The sequence below is a fragment of the Phalacrocorax aristotelis genome, chromosome 7 (genome assembly GCF_949628215.1).
Source record: "Phalacrocorax aristotelis chromosome 7, bGulAri2.1, whole genome shotgun sequence".
Classification (NCBI taxonomy): Eukaryota; Metazoa; Chordata; class Aves; order Suliformes; family Phalacrocoracidae; genus Phalacrocorax; species Phalacrocorax aristotelis.
In genome coordinates, this window is record NC_134282.1 from 43,531,468 (window position 1) to 43,548,855 (window position 17,388).

At 39.1% G+C, this 17,388-nt stretch overlaps 1 protein-coding gene across 4 annotated transcripts in view; it reads left to right on the forward strand.

The window, feature by feature from the left end:
* Positions 1 to 432: 432 nt before the first annotated feature.
* GALK2 (galactokinase 2) overlaps positions 433 to 17,388 on the forward strand; it is a 49,606-nt gene continuing 32,650 nt past the window's right edge. Inside the window, exons 1-6 of one of the 4 annotated variants that reach the window (XM_075100426.1) lie at positions 592 to 723; positions 3,352 to 3,440; positions 3,898 to 4,098; positions 4,815 to 4,938; positions 9,859 to 9,949; positions 12,831 to 12,977. In XM_075100426.1, coding sequence (XP_074956527.1) covers positions 4,853 to 4,938; positions 9,859 to 9,949; positions 12,831 to 12,977 — 324 coding nt within the window. In that variant the 5' untranslated portion in view covers positions 592 to 723; positions 3,352 to 3,440; positions 3,898 to 4,098; positions 4,815 to 4,852. Of the gene's footprint in view, positions 724 to 1,504; positions 1,593 to 3,351; positions 3,441 to 3,897; positions 4,099 to 4,814; positions 4,939 to 9,858; positions 9,950 to 12,830; positions 12,978 to 17,388 lie in introns of those variants that run through there. The other 3 variants (XM_075100422.1, XM_075100425.1, XM_075100424.1) reach the window with 3 other exon arrangements.

The window sequence follows — 17,388 nt, forward strand, 5'->3', positions numbered from 1 at the left end:
TGATATACACCGAAATAGGCAGTAATAACGAGCGAGTCGGCTCATTTGGAAAGCTCGGGTCCTCACAATAATTGCGGCCATTGATCTTGGGTGAAGAGGAGCTGTGAGACTGAGATGAGGTGACAAAACCACGCACCATAAGAAAAAAAAAAAGGGGGGGGGGTGGAAATAAAGCTGTAGGGGAAAGCATTGCCACTTTATTTGGTGTTTTCACTACACGTGAAACGGTAGTTCTCCGGCACGGTGCTGGAGAACTGGCACCGGCCTGAAGCACGGCTCCAACCCCGCAGGGCCGGCGAGGCGCCCGACGCGGCAGCCCGCGCACCCAACTGCGGCAGTTCTTGAAGTTTCTTTGTTGCCGGTTAAATTCTGACAGGAATGAAGAAAAACACCATTTCCTTCACACGTCGCAGCAGCGTTTCTGTCATGTCCGGAGTGCGGTGGGCGAGGAGCTGAAGGCAGGGCGGCCCTGCAGCGGCGTGGGATGCCGGCCAGACAGGCCTGCGGGCCGTCGCCGCCGCGGCGGTGCCCTGCCGCCGGGGCGGGGAGAAGGCCGGGCTGCCCGCTCCGCCGCCCGGAAGGACCGTGTCTGTCTGTCCCGTGACCGCGGTCCAGCCACAGCCACCGCGCCACTGCCCGCATCAGCCCGCGGCCGGCGGGGGGAACCCCCATGGCGGCGGACGTCCCCGGCACCATCCCGGTTCAGCTGGTGGAGCAGCCCAGGTGGGTGGGTCGCTCCCCCCAGCCCTGGCCCCGCAGCAGGCGGCCACGTCCGCAGCCCAGAGGGAGGCGGAAGCGGGGGGGCGCGTACGCAGGGGCGGGCGGGCGGTCTGCAGGTGGACGGGGGAGGTGGGAGGGCAGGTGGGACGCTCTGTCTCCGTGCCCCCAGGTTGAGCTGTGCGACGGTTTTGACTTGCGATATGTTGATTTGGCTCAGTTCAAATAGCGCGTCGCTTGCGTTTCGTGTGGCCCCGGCTGCACCCTTGCCGCAGTCACGTTGGCCTGGGCATACTTGGATTTCCCCGCCAGCAAGCGGGCCTGGGCTCTGGGAGGCCTGCGGCCTCCTCTTGCTGCCGCCGCCGAGCGCCGGCCACCGGCCCCTCCTGCCCCGTCCCAAACACCGCTCCCTGCAGCCCGGACGCCCCTGCTGCCTCTCGCAGCGCCGCTGTGGCGGGAGGGGGAATAATTCATTCATCTTTCCTCCTAACGTTTATTCTTTTTTTTTCAGAATTTTGAGGATACTGATTATCCTTTAGTCCTTTTGGCTATAAAAGAAACGCCCACGCGATTCCCTGGAACAGCGTAGGCCTGGCTCTGCGCTGGTGTGCCTGCAGCACGTGCCAGCGTGTGCCCTTTCCCCACAGAGTTGAACTCGGTGTGTGGAAGCATAACACACAAACAGTTCAAACGAACCTTTTTACCTGTGTTAGCGCTGGAGAAGGGTCATTTTTTTAAACTTTTGATACTTGCGTATGGTTGCGCTGTGTTTCAGTGTAACTCACGTGGAAAGGACCAGTCCAGCATTTCCAGACTTGGATGTGTGAAGTTGTGAGGGATGCCTTTGCTTAACACTTCTGACAGTCATCTTTGATGTAGGTGCTTAAAATGCAGCACACGTGTTGCAACATCAAGGCCAAAGCGTGTAAATAGCCTTTCATCAGGCCTGCTTGTAAAACCCACGTTAAAAAAAGAGATCAATCAGCACTTAGATAAACACGCCCCCGTGACTGCTCTGTTTGTTCTTAGTCTCTTGGTACCAACACCACTATAAAAATATCTGTGAAACAAAGCATTTGAAATACTGACACAGAAAGGATAAAGTTAACACCTAGAATTCTGCCAACAGATTCCCCCATGGACTATAATATTATTATTAATGTGATCTAGAAAAGGGATTGTACAATGAAACGGCAGAAATTGCTTCTGATGATTGGAAGAGTGATAAACCAGTCAATACTAGGGGAGATTACACAAAGGGGAAATTATAGAGGGACATAATATAGCTTTGTTACTGGGCACCACGATGGAAAGATCTGTTAAAAAAACCACAACAAATAATAGCTTCCCATCTAATGAAATCTTACAAACCATTTGAATATATGTAGTTGCACAGTGACACCGCTTTTACAAAGAAAGAAGTACAAACTAAATAATTGACTGTGAAATTTTGTAACATCTGTTTCTCATTGATGTCTTCTTACTTACGCTTTGCATTAACTAGGCTTCCAGTCCTAGTTTTAGACTTAATGTGGAAACCTTAGCAAGGTTCCTATTACTGGATTTTTGTTAGTAGACTAAAAACAAACAAAAAAAAATCTAATTGGCTATAAGCTTTAAAGCCAACAGGGTATGCCAGTCCCATTTTAAAGATTATTTTTCTTGTATTCTTACTGCTTTTTCATCATTTTAGTCTGTTGCGTATATTAATGAAAGTTAATGGGTTAGTCTGCAACCTAAATTGCTTTAAGGTAATTTTGAAGTGAATCACTATCACATTTCTTATGCTTCACTAAGACGATGGCTTAACCTCTCCTCAGTCTTTGTGTACCCACTGCGTGACATGCTAAAGCATCCCAACTTTGCAAACACAGGGCAGAAGGTAGACACCTTTACAGCCTTATGAAATAAAACAATGTGCCAAACTTTTCTTTTCATTGGAACCTTCAGCTGTATGTCTAGTACCTTGAAATGGAAAACCTGAAGAACTTTCTGGGAACGGTTGCTGTAAGCCTGTAGAGTAAATACTATTTAAGTAAGTCTCAGGGATAATCTGAGGTTTGGAATTTTAGTTCTCTGTATATGCATTTGTACAGAAGTGTCTAATAAGGAAACAGATAAAAGTCAAGACAGAAAAAGATGAATTTGCTCAGTCAGATCTGGCTTTGCAGGGGGTGCCTCTGTGTGTATGTGACACATTGCAGTGCCACAAATAAGGTATTGGCTGACACTGCCAGATTCTTCCTCAATGACAAACAGTTTTGCAGACCTGTGGCATAGGAGAGGTAGGTGGAGGCCATGGTATTTTTTTACCCCAGGCAACTGCCTTCCCTGTTTCTGTCCAGAACCAGCCTAGACAGAGGACTTAAATGAAATAAGGCCCCTTCTGTCCTTTTCAAGTGAACATACACATTTACTTATTAATTAGAATATTTTAAATAGAGTCTTCTCTATTTAGAACACCAACAGTGTTATGTGAAGAGCAAAAATAAGCAGCTTAATGTCACTCCTGATGTAACAGGGAAAACTCCAGGTGGTTCAAAAAGTTGTATCGAATTTACTTCAAGAAACATTGAAAATTCCTGCGTTTTATTCAAATATAGTCCTTCTAAACATTTCTAACCTGCCTTTCAGATTGCAGAAGCTAAAGGAGATGTTTATATCAAAATTTGGATCGGCTCCCAAGTTTTACATTCGTGCACCAGGGCGAGTCAACTTAATAGGTAAAAGAAGAAAATTAATCTTCTGTTATTTTATCTGCCATCATGGAAGCCTAGTAGTTTAAAACATAGAATCAAAATAATGTTGGTCTTAATTTTATTTTTTTTCAGAGAAGTTGCTTGTGATAAATGGAAAAGAGAGTATCATACTTTACTAGCTTTTACTACAGCTCGTTATAAACAACTGCACACTCCAATATCAGTTTTGCAAAAAACATTTATGGACAGTAGTGATGGTTTTGAAATTTGGAGGAACTTGCCAGCTTATGGTTGCACACCAGTTTTTTGAAAGGCTTTGGAAAGCTAATCTAAAGTAGTTGATGAGCAGTGCATCCAGAAATTAAATTAGTATATTTTAAGTATGTTATAAGTTAAGTTACCAAATATAACCAGCCACACAGCAATGCATATGATAAAAGCATGAAATGATTCTACCACTGTGTCCTTTATTCTTCCATAGAGATGCATCCACAGAGCTTCGAACAGTTGGTTGTGATTCACTGGCAGACTGGAGAGACACCATTACATTGTATTTAGGACTTCCTTGTATTTCTGCAGCAGCCTTGTTTTTGAGATTTCTCTATCCATGTTGGGATTGTGCTCTCCCTAGGGCTAAAATTCTTGTATATTCATAAAGTAACCCTATGCATTTGAATACATTGTAAGTAAAAGGATCCTGCAAAACAGAGCTTTAAAATTATTTAGTCCGTTGTGCAGTTAATGATAATTTTTATCTCGGTGTTGTGTGAACATATGCTAACTGGGATTTAATCCCAAGAGAGAGGATGTTTAGTACCTACATTTTCTATTTGAACGTTACTTTATGTGTTGTATGTAACTGTATTAATGATTATTTAAATATAATTATCTTCATGGAAAAAGGTCCAGGAATTTTATGAAAAAAAAAACAACCACCAAACCAACCTCCTCCACAAGCCTTATCCAGTGGCTAAAGAATCACCCACATGAGCAGAGGAAATCACATAATGAGGAGTCATGTGGTGCCTTTATCTCTTCCACTCATCAGTTAAATGTGATTGTTTGACTTAATTTTTTGTACTGTCGCAACAGTGTACAGATAATGTGGCTGTTCCCATTGTGGGACAATACATAGTGGTTTTTTCATTTTTATAAGCCAATGTTAAAACAACGATTTATGAACAGATGCAATAGATAAAAACACTAAAGAAAGAACAAAATTTTTGTGCAGTAATATGAAGTGCAGGAAATGCATCCCAAACTTCAAGTGATAAGAGTTGAGAATGTACTCAGAAATTACCTCTACAGTAAACAACACTGAACCCCTGTAGAAGCCCTGTTACTGCTGGTGTAGAAAGAATTATTCCAAAATATTTTAATTGTCTGTTTCTTTGGTAGGAGAACATATAGACTACTGTGGTTATGCTGTGCTCCCTATGGCTATAGAACAAGATATACTGATTGCAGTAGAACCTGTAAAAACTCAAGTTGTGCAACTGGCAAATACCAATTCTTTGTACTTGTAAGTAATTGCTTTGTTTATTCACTAATTTTTATGAACCTGTTTATGCAATTGCAATACAGGTTAACTTTTCAGAGATCTGACAAGCTTTCATTGCAATATAGAGTTTAATTGTGTAAAATGAATTATATAAGCAGATGCAATCCCATTGACTCAATGCTGTGCATATTAGTTTAGAGCAGTAGGTTTGCTGCTTCTGTCTCCCACCTGTTTGTTCAGATTTCTTTTGTGAGGCTTCTGATTTTTCAGTCTTTCTTAAAGTGCAGTCCTGTCTTCCCTTCTTTTAGCTCATCTTTCTTGAGGTAATCCCCATAACTGGCAGCAGTTCAGTTTCTCCTGGAGAAGGGAATTAAATGCTTTGTAATCAATTACTGTAATGTAAGCTAATACGCCCCTGCTCTGGAGAACCTGGGGCTCTAGTTTCACAACACAACAGCTTTAGCAGCAATCATGGCTCAAAGAGTCTGTATTCCCTCTCTTCCACTTCCTCCATAGCTGCTTATTCATAGACTAATTTAGGTTGGAAGGGACCTTTGGAGATCCCTTGTAACTATCTTGATGGCCTTCTGCTGGGCTCCCTGCAGCTTGCCAATGTCTTTCTTGTACTGGGAAACCCCAAAACTGGATGCAGTATTCCAGCTATGGTCTCACAGTGTAGGCAAATAACCCTGCCATTCTTTTCAACTTCAGGCACATTTTTCTACCTCCTTCCTTGTAACAGACTGATGTTTGTGTGGCTGCATGACAGTGCAGATCAGGTCACTTATCCACATGAACTTCTGTGGGCATTTTGCAAAAATCAGAATCAGCACAAGCTTAGTTTAAGCCATTTTTATTAAGCCATGGGTTTAAGGCAATGGTAAATTACTCCCTGAAAGCACAGTGTAGGCACAGGGACAGGAACATATTACCAAATGTAAGAACTATTTAAGCACACATTCCTGCCTAAAGCTCCGTTTGTCATAAAAACATGTTCTGAGCTGCTGCCTGAGACTAAGGCAGTTGAAAGGAATTTTTACTTCCATGGTAAGTATAAATAGCTCCAATATTTTTCACTCAGTTTGTGGAGTATGTTTTCACATTATAGCTGGGCTGCCCAGAAGGCAATGGCTTGCTTCTTTTACCCCTAGTGCCCCTGTCCCTGCTTCTAACATCAATCCATCCTCTGCCTTTTACCAGGTGTAGTACTTGTCTGATCTTAAGGTAAAGTGCACTATTCACCCATTGTTTTGCCTGGTTAATTTTCTGTCATTTTAGTGAATTGAATTGCCATGAACTCAGCACTAAAGCTGACTTGGGGTAAACAGTGGGGACATGCAGTGGTGAGCGGGGGAAAGGAAGTGGAAGATGTGAGTGGGACCTTTCCCTTTCTTTAATAGCAACCTACAACAGGGCTTAAGCTGTATTGCAGAACTGTTCTGCAAGAGGCAGAATGATAACAGCTTTGATTAGGAGAAGTTGCCTTAGTGGATACTAAATAAAGCAGTAAACAGAAGGTAAACATTTTTACTTGGTCTTTAATCTTTGGCACATCACATCACAATTGAAATGGCCTTCTCCGAAGGTACATACAGTTCCTGCCACATCTAGAATTACAGCCTTTGAATTCAAATTGCATACGCAGTCACTGTATTTTTGTATCTGCCCTGGTTTCAATTTGAAATCATATGTTTTAAACCATAAACCAAGAAGAGGTCTCAGAATACAGCATTAAGCATCTCTGTTTTGTCGAGATGCTGTTGCTTAAAAACAAAGCTAAAACATGCCCATAATTTCATAACAAATAAATATTTTTCAACACTTTGAATGTTACACCACATAACAAAACTGTTGACAGTGTATCTTTTTTTCTCAGTCTCACTGGTAGATTTCTCACTGGTAGATTTATGCCTGTGGTGAATGCATATATATAGGCCTTTGGTGAACAAGGACTAACCATAAGCCTCTGTAGAATCACTGTTCCCTGTTTCATTCTTGTTTTGTGAACTGGTAAAATGTGTAACAGTTTTGTAGCCCTCTTCTACCCTGGTAGTTCATGTTAACTTTTAGGAAAAACAGGCCAGAGAACAGGTTGCAAGAAAAACCACCTAAGTGTTTTTCATCATAAATCATTCCAACTGATCAGATGTTATTAGGGCTAAAATGGGCTTCAAAAGTTACAGTCTTCTGAAGTTCCTGATACCTCCCCTTCATGTAACATCTTTGTAATTGAGAAGTACGTGTACAAATAATATCTGACGTGATACTTCTCAAAATGTCTTCAGAAATACCAGAGGACGATGATTCTCAATTAGTTTCCATCTCGTGGCGAAGTCTGAAAGTCTTTTTTTTAAAAAAGTCAGGTTTATTTTTACAGAGGACTCAAACAGATAAGCTAACAGATTGACAAGACAATGAGGTTCTGTGAGAAAGAGCCAAATTGGTTGCTCAAACATATGGATTAATTACTATAGAAGCAGTAAAAAACACCTCAGCCACATGTTTTTTTCACACTACTCAAAAAACTCACCTCTTCTAATTATACAGAAGAATTGGAATGCTTGTATCTAGCCTTGGAGAAGGTGCAAGCTTTCCCAAGAATCCTTTAAAACAGAAAGGCTGGAACACACAATATCAGAATATTTTTACTTTATGAGTATGTTTTTCCCAATTTTTAATTGTATTTTGTTATAAAGTTCTTACATGAAACTGCCGACCTTCGGATCGAGGGCAAGACTGAAGATTTATTGATTTAAGATAAAGCTTGGGCATTTAGGAATTGGTGTTTATAACAAATTGAATGTGATAACAGAAAAATAGACTTAAGGATTCTGGCAATCCTGACAGTCCCACATTCTGTGTTTTTGTGTATTGTGTCCATATGAAACCTGCCAAAAACAAAGCAATTTTTCTTCAATTTTCTGCGAAGAAGATTTCAGAGATGAGCAAAATGCATTTTAAGAAGTCATTAGTTTTATTTTTCTTCAGAACCAGCAAACATTATCATAGTATATGTCCTCTTGTTCACTGAAGTTTTACTTTGTCTGATTGTATAAAAAGAATTATGGAGACAAAGTATTTTAGATCTCTTTTTTGAGGGGAAGAGAACTTCAAATTTGCTTCCTGTTAATCACTTTTATGGATTGATTTCCATCAACCTTGCTTTTTTACAGTAATAATTTAGGATTATTGTAGAAAACAAGCATAAGCAAACACAGGATTTTTTTAATCTTCATTCCTTTGACAAGTATTTTCTATTTTGCAAGTTCTTCTGGTTTTTTTTTTATATTCAAAAGCCATAAGGAAAATGATGTTGTTTTATTCTCTGGGAGATTGTTCTAAGTACACATGAATCTCAAAATGGAAGAATTTACAGCTGTTGACAAACTTCCCTTGTATTGTAATCTCAAATACCAATCCCGGCAATTTCTGACACTAACTTTGTAGAGGTCTTTGTTACTGCATTATTGGTAAAGTCCTGTAAATGGCACTATTTTGAACAGTTCACATTGAAAGACAGCAACTTCTATGTTAAACTCTACACCAATTGCTGATATTTCTGCACTGTATTGAATGTTGAAATTGGATGTATAGCTGACAAAATGGTAATTCTAAGTTGATGAAGGGTAAGATCTGTCATGTAACATTGAGCTAGAAATAGATTGTAGACGGGTAATACAAGTGGAGTAGCTCACTACAGCATAGCATTAGACCATATGAAGAGGGGACAGGATTATGGGCCCATTTTTACACTGATTGTTGGTTTTGGGGATTGCAAAATTTTAAAAATTGCAGCCTTTAATTGCACCAGAATAAAGTGAAGTGTTTAGCCATCTTTTGAGACAATTATATCATTGTAAAGATGCTTTATATTAGTATAACTGTTTCTCCGTAGGTAACAGAATACCGATAAAGACACCTTCACACTGGTATGCAGGTATTAACTAGTGATACTATTTTGGATAAAAATAAAACCAGCACGTCACTAACCTACATTGTTTACAGAGACAGACTGGGACTAGTGTAAGAACGAAAAATTCGACCCTTTTAAGAGTTGCAGGCTGTCCCCTGCTGTATAATTTCTTGGAAGTGTTTTTATTCCCATTAAACCTAAATATATCCAGGGAATTCAGCTGCCTCTGTTCATCTTGTTTGGCGGACCTTGCCTTGTAAAGCTTAGTCTGCAACTTATGAATATTTTTTGTTAGCTTTTCTTGCATCTGTTAATGACATCAGGTAGATACAGTTACTGGGCATTCAACAGTATAGACTTCTAAACAGTCTGCACGGCTTGGTGATTAACGCATGCTCTGCACCTCACTCTGTGCCCATTTTGACAGCACCTATCTGTAGCATTAGTTTCTTTAGGAACATTCAGGCTTACCATTTTTATTATTTTGAAATGAAGATGGAGTAGGAAAAGCATTATCAGAATTATCCTGGAGGAAATAGATAAACTATTTTAATTAAATTATTTTAATGATATCTTGTAATATACGTAATATAATTTTGCAGCATTGGGCCTGTTTTAGTGAAGTGCCACTCAGAACAAAGGTAATGCAGATGAATTCCTGAGCACTGAGCACTACACTACTAGGGAGCCTGAAGTGTATTTATCTCTATTCTAGGTTTGACAGATACGATTATTTAGATTTTCACTTCTCTAAGAGATCAAGAGAACATACACACATGTGATGGAAGTCATGCTGCCTTAATTAAGGATGCCAAAGGCAGTTTAATTTCTGAAGTTATTTAATAAATACCCTTATAGAATGGATTAATAAAGAAGATCTGTACAAAAAAAAAACCCTGAAAACATTGCACCAGAAAAAATTAATGTCAAAATTATTTCGTTCATCAGCAGGTGGCAGTAACAAGCCATGTTTTATCAAACTAAATTTACTGACAAGTTAAAGCCTTAAGGTTTTTCTGTTTTTGCAGGGATTTCAGTACGAGTGTTAATAACATTCAGATTAACAAAACCAAACCTCAGTGGCATAACTACTTCCTGTGTGGACTGAAGGGTATTCAGGTAAGCCAAATCCATTTAACTTATGAAATTAATGTAGAAGTAAAATACAACAACTGTATCTATTCACCCTCGGAATACTCCTCTGCGTTCTATAGCTTTTCTTGACATACAGTTAAGTATTTTTATGTTAAAATTTGAAGAGGAGATATGAGTGGGTTTGTTTTAAAGTATTTGCAGAGCACTATTTTAATTTTTATTACATAAATTACAATAGCAAATAATTACTTAGTGAAGTCATGATCCAACTCATTATCAGGATGACATTTCTGTATTTTGAAGTTAAAAAGAATGCTTTCCAATGGAATAATCTAATTAAAATTTGCTTTTAAAAAGGTTTGGAGGCTTGTCTGTCAGGACACAAAGATCATATTTTTGTCCTTTTTTTCCTATGGAAACATTAAAAAAACCTTAATTTCCATTAATGTTGGAAACCTACAACTTGTGCACAACAACTGAGTGTAGCTGGCTCATGCCGTAGGCACAAGAAAACGTAAAAAGTAAGTAACCGGCATATAGAAGAAATATTCCAGTAAGAACCATTACTTATCCAGATTTTCAGCATGTGGAATTTGAATGGGATTTTAAAAAATTCCTGAGTTAAGAGTGCAGCTATGCAGGAAACGGCACACTTAGGGTAAAGGCAGGAACAGTGAAAAGACAGACATTTTCCTGTCTGCCCATTTGAGCTTTATCTTCTCCTTTGTGAGCTAGCCTGTCTCCAGACTGACTTGAAGACTGAACTCCTTGTGAAACCAAGTGCTGATAGTCAGTGTAGTCCTGGGAAGCAGCATGAACTCACAATTGAGGCTTCCTGAAAGCCTCACCTGCTGTGTGCAGGTGATTTATGTCCCTTTGAGGAAGAAACATGGTGACTTCTTAGCTGAATGTGAATGCAGTGATATTTCTGGAAGGGCAGATGGGATAAACTGTGAAGGCTAGGTCAGGGACAAGTCGCCACAGCTAGCCCAAATTACGGGTAAATGTGCTTTTTAAAGCATATGAAGTTTGCCTCAGGATAGGCTATCTAGGTCACCCCACAGGACAATCCAATAGATAAGGACTGCAGACAGCCAAGAAAGCCTCTGGAGTCTTCCAAATACAATATTTGGAACAATCAGTGCCACAAATCACATTATTACTTTACTATTCCTAAAGAGACCCCCAGCCCTATGTTTACACCCCAATAAATTACTTATGTTTGCAGTAACATGAGTATTTTCAATTTTGTATTGCTCAGTAACACAGGCATTTAAATTGCATCGACTGTAGAAATATAGATTAGGTTTCTTTACAATATATCCTTTCTTATATTAAGGCTAGCATGACCAATTGACTTTATTTATTTTGCAGTCTGCTACTGAGATTTGTTTCCTAAGGACAAGTTTTCGTACTTGAAGGTTAATTTGCAAAGCAGGTTTGCAGACTCTAGCACTGGCAGAAAATAAGCGTAAATGTTACAGACTTAAGAAACACTGAAATACAAGTACTCGGAGGGTCCAGTGGGATAATCTGTTTATATTAAGTTGAACATTCTATCCTTTTGGGACAGAACAATTGCAGGACTTGGCAAAGTCCATTTTCATTTTTGAAACTGAAGTACATTTTCTATTTAAACATCGCGTGATAAGTTTGCAAGCCTGATTCACGTTCAAGACAATCCAGAAACTGTGGATCAGTTTCTGGTTACTCAAGCATTTTCTGTTTTTGAACAAGCCTGTCTAGTGTTCTTCATGAAGGGGCCTGGGCAGCAATAATATTTCAGGTATGAAATCCCTTATATTTGTAGAAAGGAAAATTTAAAATAATTTGAAGTGATAGTAGAAGACATTAAAGGAGGCTCTTTGTGTTTGCTGATCTCTACCATTGGTATTTATGGTTGAAGTTGTTTCAGGAAAAGTAGTAGAAATATTTTCAAGGTGGGCATTTCTTTTTGGAAACACTGCCATTTTTTCTGATTATTGACCTTGTAACATAGTTTATTGACATATAAATCTCAATCAGAATGTAGCTATTCACATACGTCTATATACATTCAATGATTTTTTAATAAGTACTGAATGTTTATTTCAAACTAAGAGAAAAAAATTATTTTAAAGTGATTTTAAATAAAAAAACAAAGCAATGAAAGAGTATAATTGAAAGAGTGTGTACATGAGGATTTATGACTTCTGGATTAAATATATTATCTGTGATATCTATCACATATGTAAAAATATTTTAAACTTTATTCTAAAAATAGCATGACCGAGAGCATCACCACTGGTAGGTATGTATTTGTGCCTCCTAAAGCATAGTGTCCTTCAAGTACCATTATGGTTTTCTTGGTGTCAGTCCTGTGGTTGCTTCAGGAGATAGGAGTATCTGACTTTGAATACAGCTGCATAGCTACTAGTTCCCCGTCAGCATGATGTGGCTCCCTAACACCACATTAGAAATGAAGCATAAAGTGGACCTTAAGTTCTTCAGGGTGCATTAAGTGAGGAGCTGTGGAGAAAAGGGCAAAAGTAGGGTAAAAAATTATTGGTAAGCTCTGGTACTGTCACCATGGCAGCTCAGAGCAAAGCCAGTTGCTGCAAAACCCACCCACGAAGCTTGGTAAATTCTTGGGCGTTTAGCCCATACTGAATTCTGCTTGGGGTACAGTTCAGTTAGCTCATATATGTTTGTGTACAGGAATTGCAGACATACCTTTGGCTGAAGCCCTACCATTGGCTTTGTTCTTAAGGGATAGAATGAAAATTTTGCTTTATTTTGGAGATACCAGAAGCAGGTCCTTGGTTCCAGCAACTCAGCAGAAAGATTCTCTTTCTAAGTATCAGATAATTGCAAGCCTGAGCCTGTCTGTACTTGAAACTGAGATTGTTTATTTTTTCATTGTTAGGAACATTTTGGTCTTAATAACCCAACTGGAATGAATTGTCTGCTAGATGGAACCATCCCTCCAAGTTCTGGTCTCTCTAGCTCCAGTGCTTTGGTGTGCTGCGCTGGACTCGTGACACTAAGAGCTAATGGAAAAACCCTCTCTAAGGTAATTTACTGTAAAATACGAGAGTGTCAGCAGTAAAATTCTACTTAAAATTAAATATTGTTAATGCCTGTAAACATTAAAAACACGATACAATTGTTTTTGCAAAGGGTTGTTGGATATAAACTTAAGATATTGCACAACTGAGCAAACATCTTTGGCCAAATTTTGGCAGGATTTGAATTTGGCAAGAAAACAGGCTTACATTAAAGCTGAAACAAGGAGCATTATTGTAAGCCTGTATTTTGGCCAACCATCAGGTCCATGCCTGGACCAGATGTGCTATCTGCAGGCCAGGACTGAGGATATATGTGCTGAAGCATGTGGACCACACCCCCGAGGCCTTTACCCTCTCCCTAAATGACTTTTCATGGCTTTAACAGCAGAGCATCTGTTGGAGGCCTGTGGAACAATTTCTTGATAAATTATATAATCAGCACAAAGTAGAGGTAAAATTCTTCCATCTGACTCTCCTTATTTCTTCACAGTTTTTTTGGAAGGAACATATTTACAATCCAAAATGTATTCCTCACTTTTTAAAACAAACATTAGTCTAAAAACAAACCCCAAGTATGTGACCTGTTAGCAGTACAACTGTTAGTAGAATTTGGCTCATGTAATAAAAATTTCTGGAGGAGTCATGGTCCTTGAAGGTGCCACATGGGAATGAAGTTCTCTCCAGTAAAAATGTCTAGTTAAGTGAAACTAGGATCTTAAATTAGAACATTGTCAGGAAGAGGAAAGAACAGATCTAAATGTGACTGTTATGCATATTTGTGCCTATTGTCTAAGGCAGACATTCCCAAATTGTGGTACAGAGCCAACTTAAAGTGGTACGCAATGATGGCAGCTGTTAATTGTGCTTGTATACAAGCACTTATCTGAGCCACGAGGTAAACAGATCCACACAGAAGGTTTTTGCTGATCAGTTGTGACTTGCTTCTCTGTGTAGCTGCAGCTGCAGCAATCCACTCACCAGTAAGTGCTCCATCCCGCATCGCACAGCTCACAGTGCTTGCTTCAGGAAGGTGTCAAGCAGGGTTAAGGCAGCAAGAAGCAGGATTGGTGAGGCAGGGTGGCTTTTTTATGTAGGAGGATGTGGCTACAGTCACTGCCACCCTGCTTTGTGCTGGTGCATTTTGTGGTCAAAAGGTAAGTAAGGGATCGGACACTTAGCAGAGGGTCTAGTTTGTGAGGTAAGACATGTAGTGCAATGGTAGATGAAAACATGTAAATGAGGATCCCACTTTGATGAATGAGACTTTGCAGTAAGAAGGTTGGAGGTGACAGGCGGGCTTTTTTGTACATGTGTACCTGGACTGGCAAGAAGCTTCTGTTTTTGCATAGATGGTCTTATCACAGGTCTGCACCATCTCTGATGGTGGTAATCAAATGAGCTAAGCTTGGGAACTACTGATCAAAATCACTGGAGTGCCCGTGTTCAGAAAGTGGGTATCTGCAAAATCCATTAAAACTGACAGAGGTCAGAAAGCCCAAAATTTACTAGGTAGTTGAAATCTGTATCTGGAAAACCAGAAGCCAGGTTTTCATTATTCCAAGAAGTACTGCACAGCTTTCTTCAGAGAAGAAATGATACAGCGTGTAGCTTGAGCTGAATTTATACATGGAGTACCGGCCAGCATTACGCCAGACCTATTCTAAAGAAAGGTGCAAAACTCCTTTTGGCATTTTCATAGAAACTTGTAGAGGAACAGAAGGAATACAGAGACTCCACTGAATATCTTTCCTCCTCCTCATGTGTCCTGTTCAATCAACCCAAGCTCTTCTGTTTGCTGTTTGGAAAATGTGCTGAAAGTTAATCTTGTGTCTCAAATATAGTTGGACAAACACAAGAGACACAATTGCACATTTTTGTCAGGAAATCCTGCTGTATGCAGCCAAATATTTTGCAGTTGTGATGAAAAATGAGCAATTAATGTACAGATGAGAATTCCCAATAGCCAACATAGGAGCACAGTTAAGACCATATCCGAGGTTTTTTGTGCTTGCATAGACCAAGGCACCTGGTTGTGGTGGTTAAGACAGAGGATGACAGCTGTGAAGACTGGTAACTTTTGTCTGGGCTCTAAGTTTCCCCAAATCTTACAGGACAGTAAAAACAAATTCAGTGTTCTTGGCTAATTTATGATTGAGCATTAGAGACTTCTTATATCTAGCTAAATCCAAATTCTCTGTTGCACTGAATTTATGCTTAGCCTCGCAGAACTGCCTTGTATAAGGCAGACCTAGTCTAAATATAAATTAGAGCAATCTAGGTATGTGAGTCCTCAGAAGTATAAAACGTGCTCTGGCCATTTCTTTCCAGCTCCTAATGCATCCTGTGCTGGTGTCAAGTGGTATCTGTGCAGGATCCAGTAATGCTGGCTCTGTATCTGTTGGGAGCTCCCGCATGGCAGGGGAATTCTTAGCTGACCAGAAATAGGGGCTTTCCAGATTCTTTCTACTAGAAGGCAACCAGGACCTTGCATTTTTAGGCCTCTGGATATTTATGTGTTTATTTTTAAGGAAGAAATATCAGTTTACCTCTCCCTTCCATATTGGGTTTTTTTCCCCAGATACTTGAGAGTTGCGAAAGTTGTAAATGATAGATTTTAAAAGTAACAATATTTGGTCATGACAATAATTTTATGAGAAAAATTGACTTTTTGCCCCTTATTAGTCTGATGGACTTTGCAAAACCTTAATACGATGGTCTGTAGCAGCAGGACATAGAAACTTTTGGCTTTCAAATCAAATTTGGCTGAATTGTAGGGCTTTTGTAGCCAAAGTTATGAAAAATTGACCTTTTACTGAATGGAACATTTATCTGTTTTGTGTCTGTGAAACTATTTTTATGAGAATATTTGAGTTTTATGCTCTTTTTCCTGATAAATGTAAGTTTAAAATAGTAACTCTAGAGTAAAAGTCGCTGAAATTTCGAGCTCTTATAACGCTTCCAGTGTGAAGTTTGGGCCTATGAGATTAAGAGCCAAAAAACCCCAAAATTAAAAATATTGTAAAAGCATGGCTAGAATTTCACGGTGGCTTGCTTTAAAAATAGCACTTTTTTGACGTTGAAAACAGAATCAGAAAAAAAATGCTCTCACTAATTATTGTGTGTAGCAGTCTGCAATAGGGCATTGTTTCAGTTTGCATACAATATTTTTTTAAAAAACCCATCACACACATACACAATAGTTTAGGGAAAATACCAGTCCAAGACAATTCAGCCAGATGTGCTGTGCTAACCAGTTGCAGCAGTGCAAGAGCATTCAAATAAAAAGATGGAAAATTTAGAATGCGATCTTTAAAAAGAATCCATTTTTCTCCTCCAAACAGGATACCAGTCTAAGACTGTGTTGGCATCGCTCAAAGAACAGCAATGCTCAGTATTAGCTTTTGATTTTAAAGTGATTTTTATTTTACTGTTACAAAATCAATCTTTTGTACAACTTTTCATCAGGAGAAGATACTTTTTGTAAAGGAAATAGAATAATGCTCTAAATTGTCCCAGCTTTGTATTTCATAGTAGGAATTAATGAGTACAGAAAATCACTTAGTACTTTTGAATAACTAGATTTACTTGAAAGATGTGATGATAGTGTTGCTGTCCAAATGTTAAATCTTGTGGTACTAAGTTCTGTTCAGCCACCCTAACATTTCTTCTGTTGCTCGAGGCTGGGCAGCTGTGCACATACTTATTGGGAAAAATAGATCAAAAGTGAATAGGGTTTATTTAATTTAATGTGAAATGTTGAGCATAGGAAGTTGAATTATATTTGGCTCTATCTAGACTGAGAAAAATCCAAGTCAGACAGAATGATAAAGGACCTAAATCTAATCCTTAATGGCACAGTGTCCATTGGCTTCAATTTTCTCAAACTATGGCTCAGACGAATTTGAGCGTGGGGCTTTCAAAACATGCAACATTGTCATGTATTTAAACAGTTACAGTACCTGGTAACATCATTGATTTTAGTGGGAGAATAGATAGGCCAACTGGAATCCCTTCTACTTCGTTTCTAAAGCCTGTATAAAATAAGGAAAGGGCTTTAACTGAATACTTTACCACTTCCTTATAAGTTTTCAGATGTGCAATGGGGCTTAAATATCTAGCTGGCAAGAAAATCTGTGAGTATTCATATTGATATTGTGAATTCAAAATTAATAATATGTGCTGATAATACTGGTTAGGATTATTTTATAATATTGCTGCATCAAAAATGTCTGATAGATGCACGCTCGGGTTATTTATATGAGAAACTCAAATTGCTTACACAAAAATGGTACATAGATATTGTATTTTAAAGTACTGTTAATATTGAGAAATGTTAAAGTTCCATTATTGCTGTGGAATTAAAAACCAGGGTTCTTTAACTTGTTAAGTTTGACTATGTGTGTTTATAATCAAGGG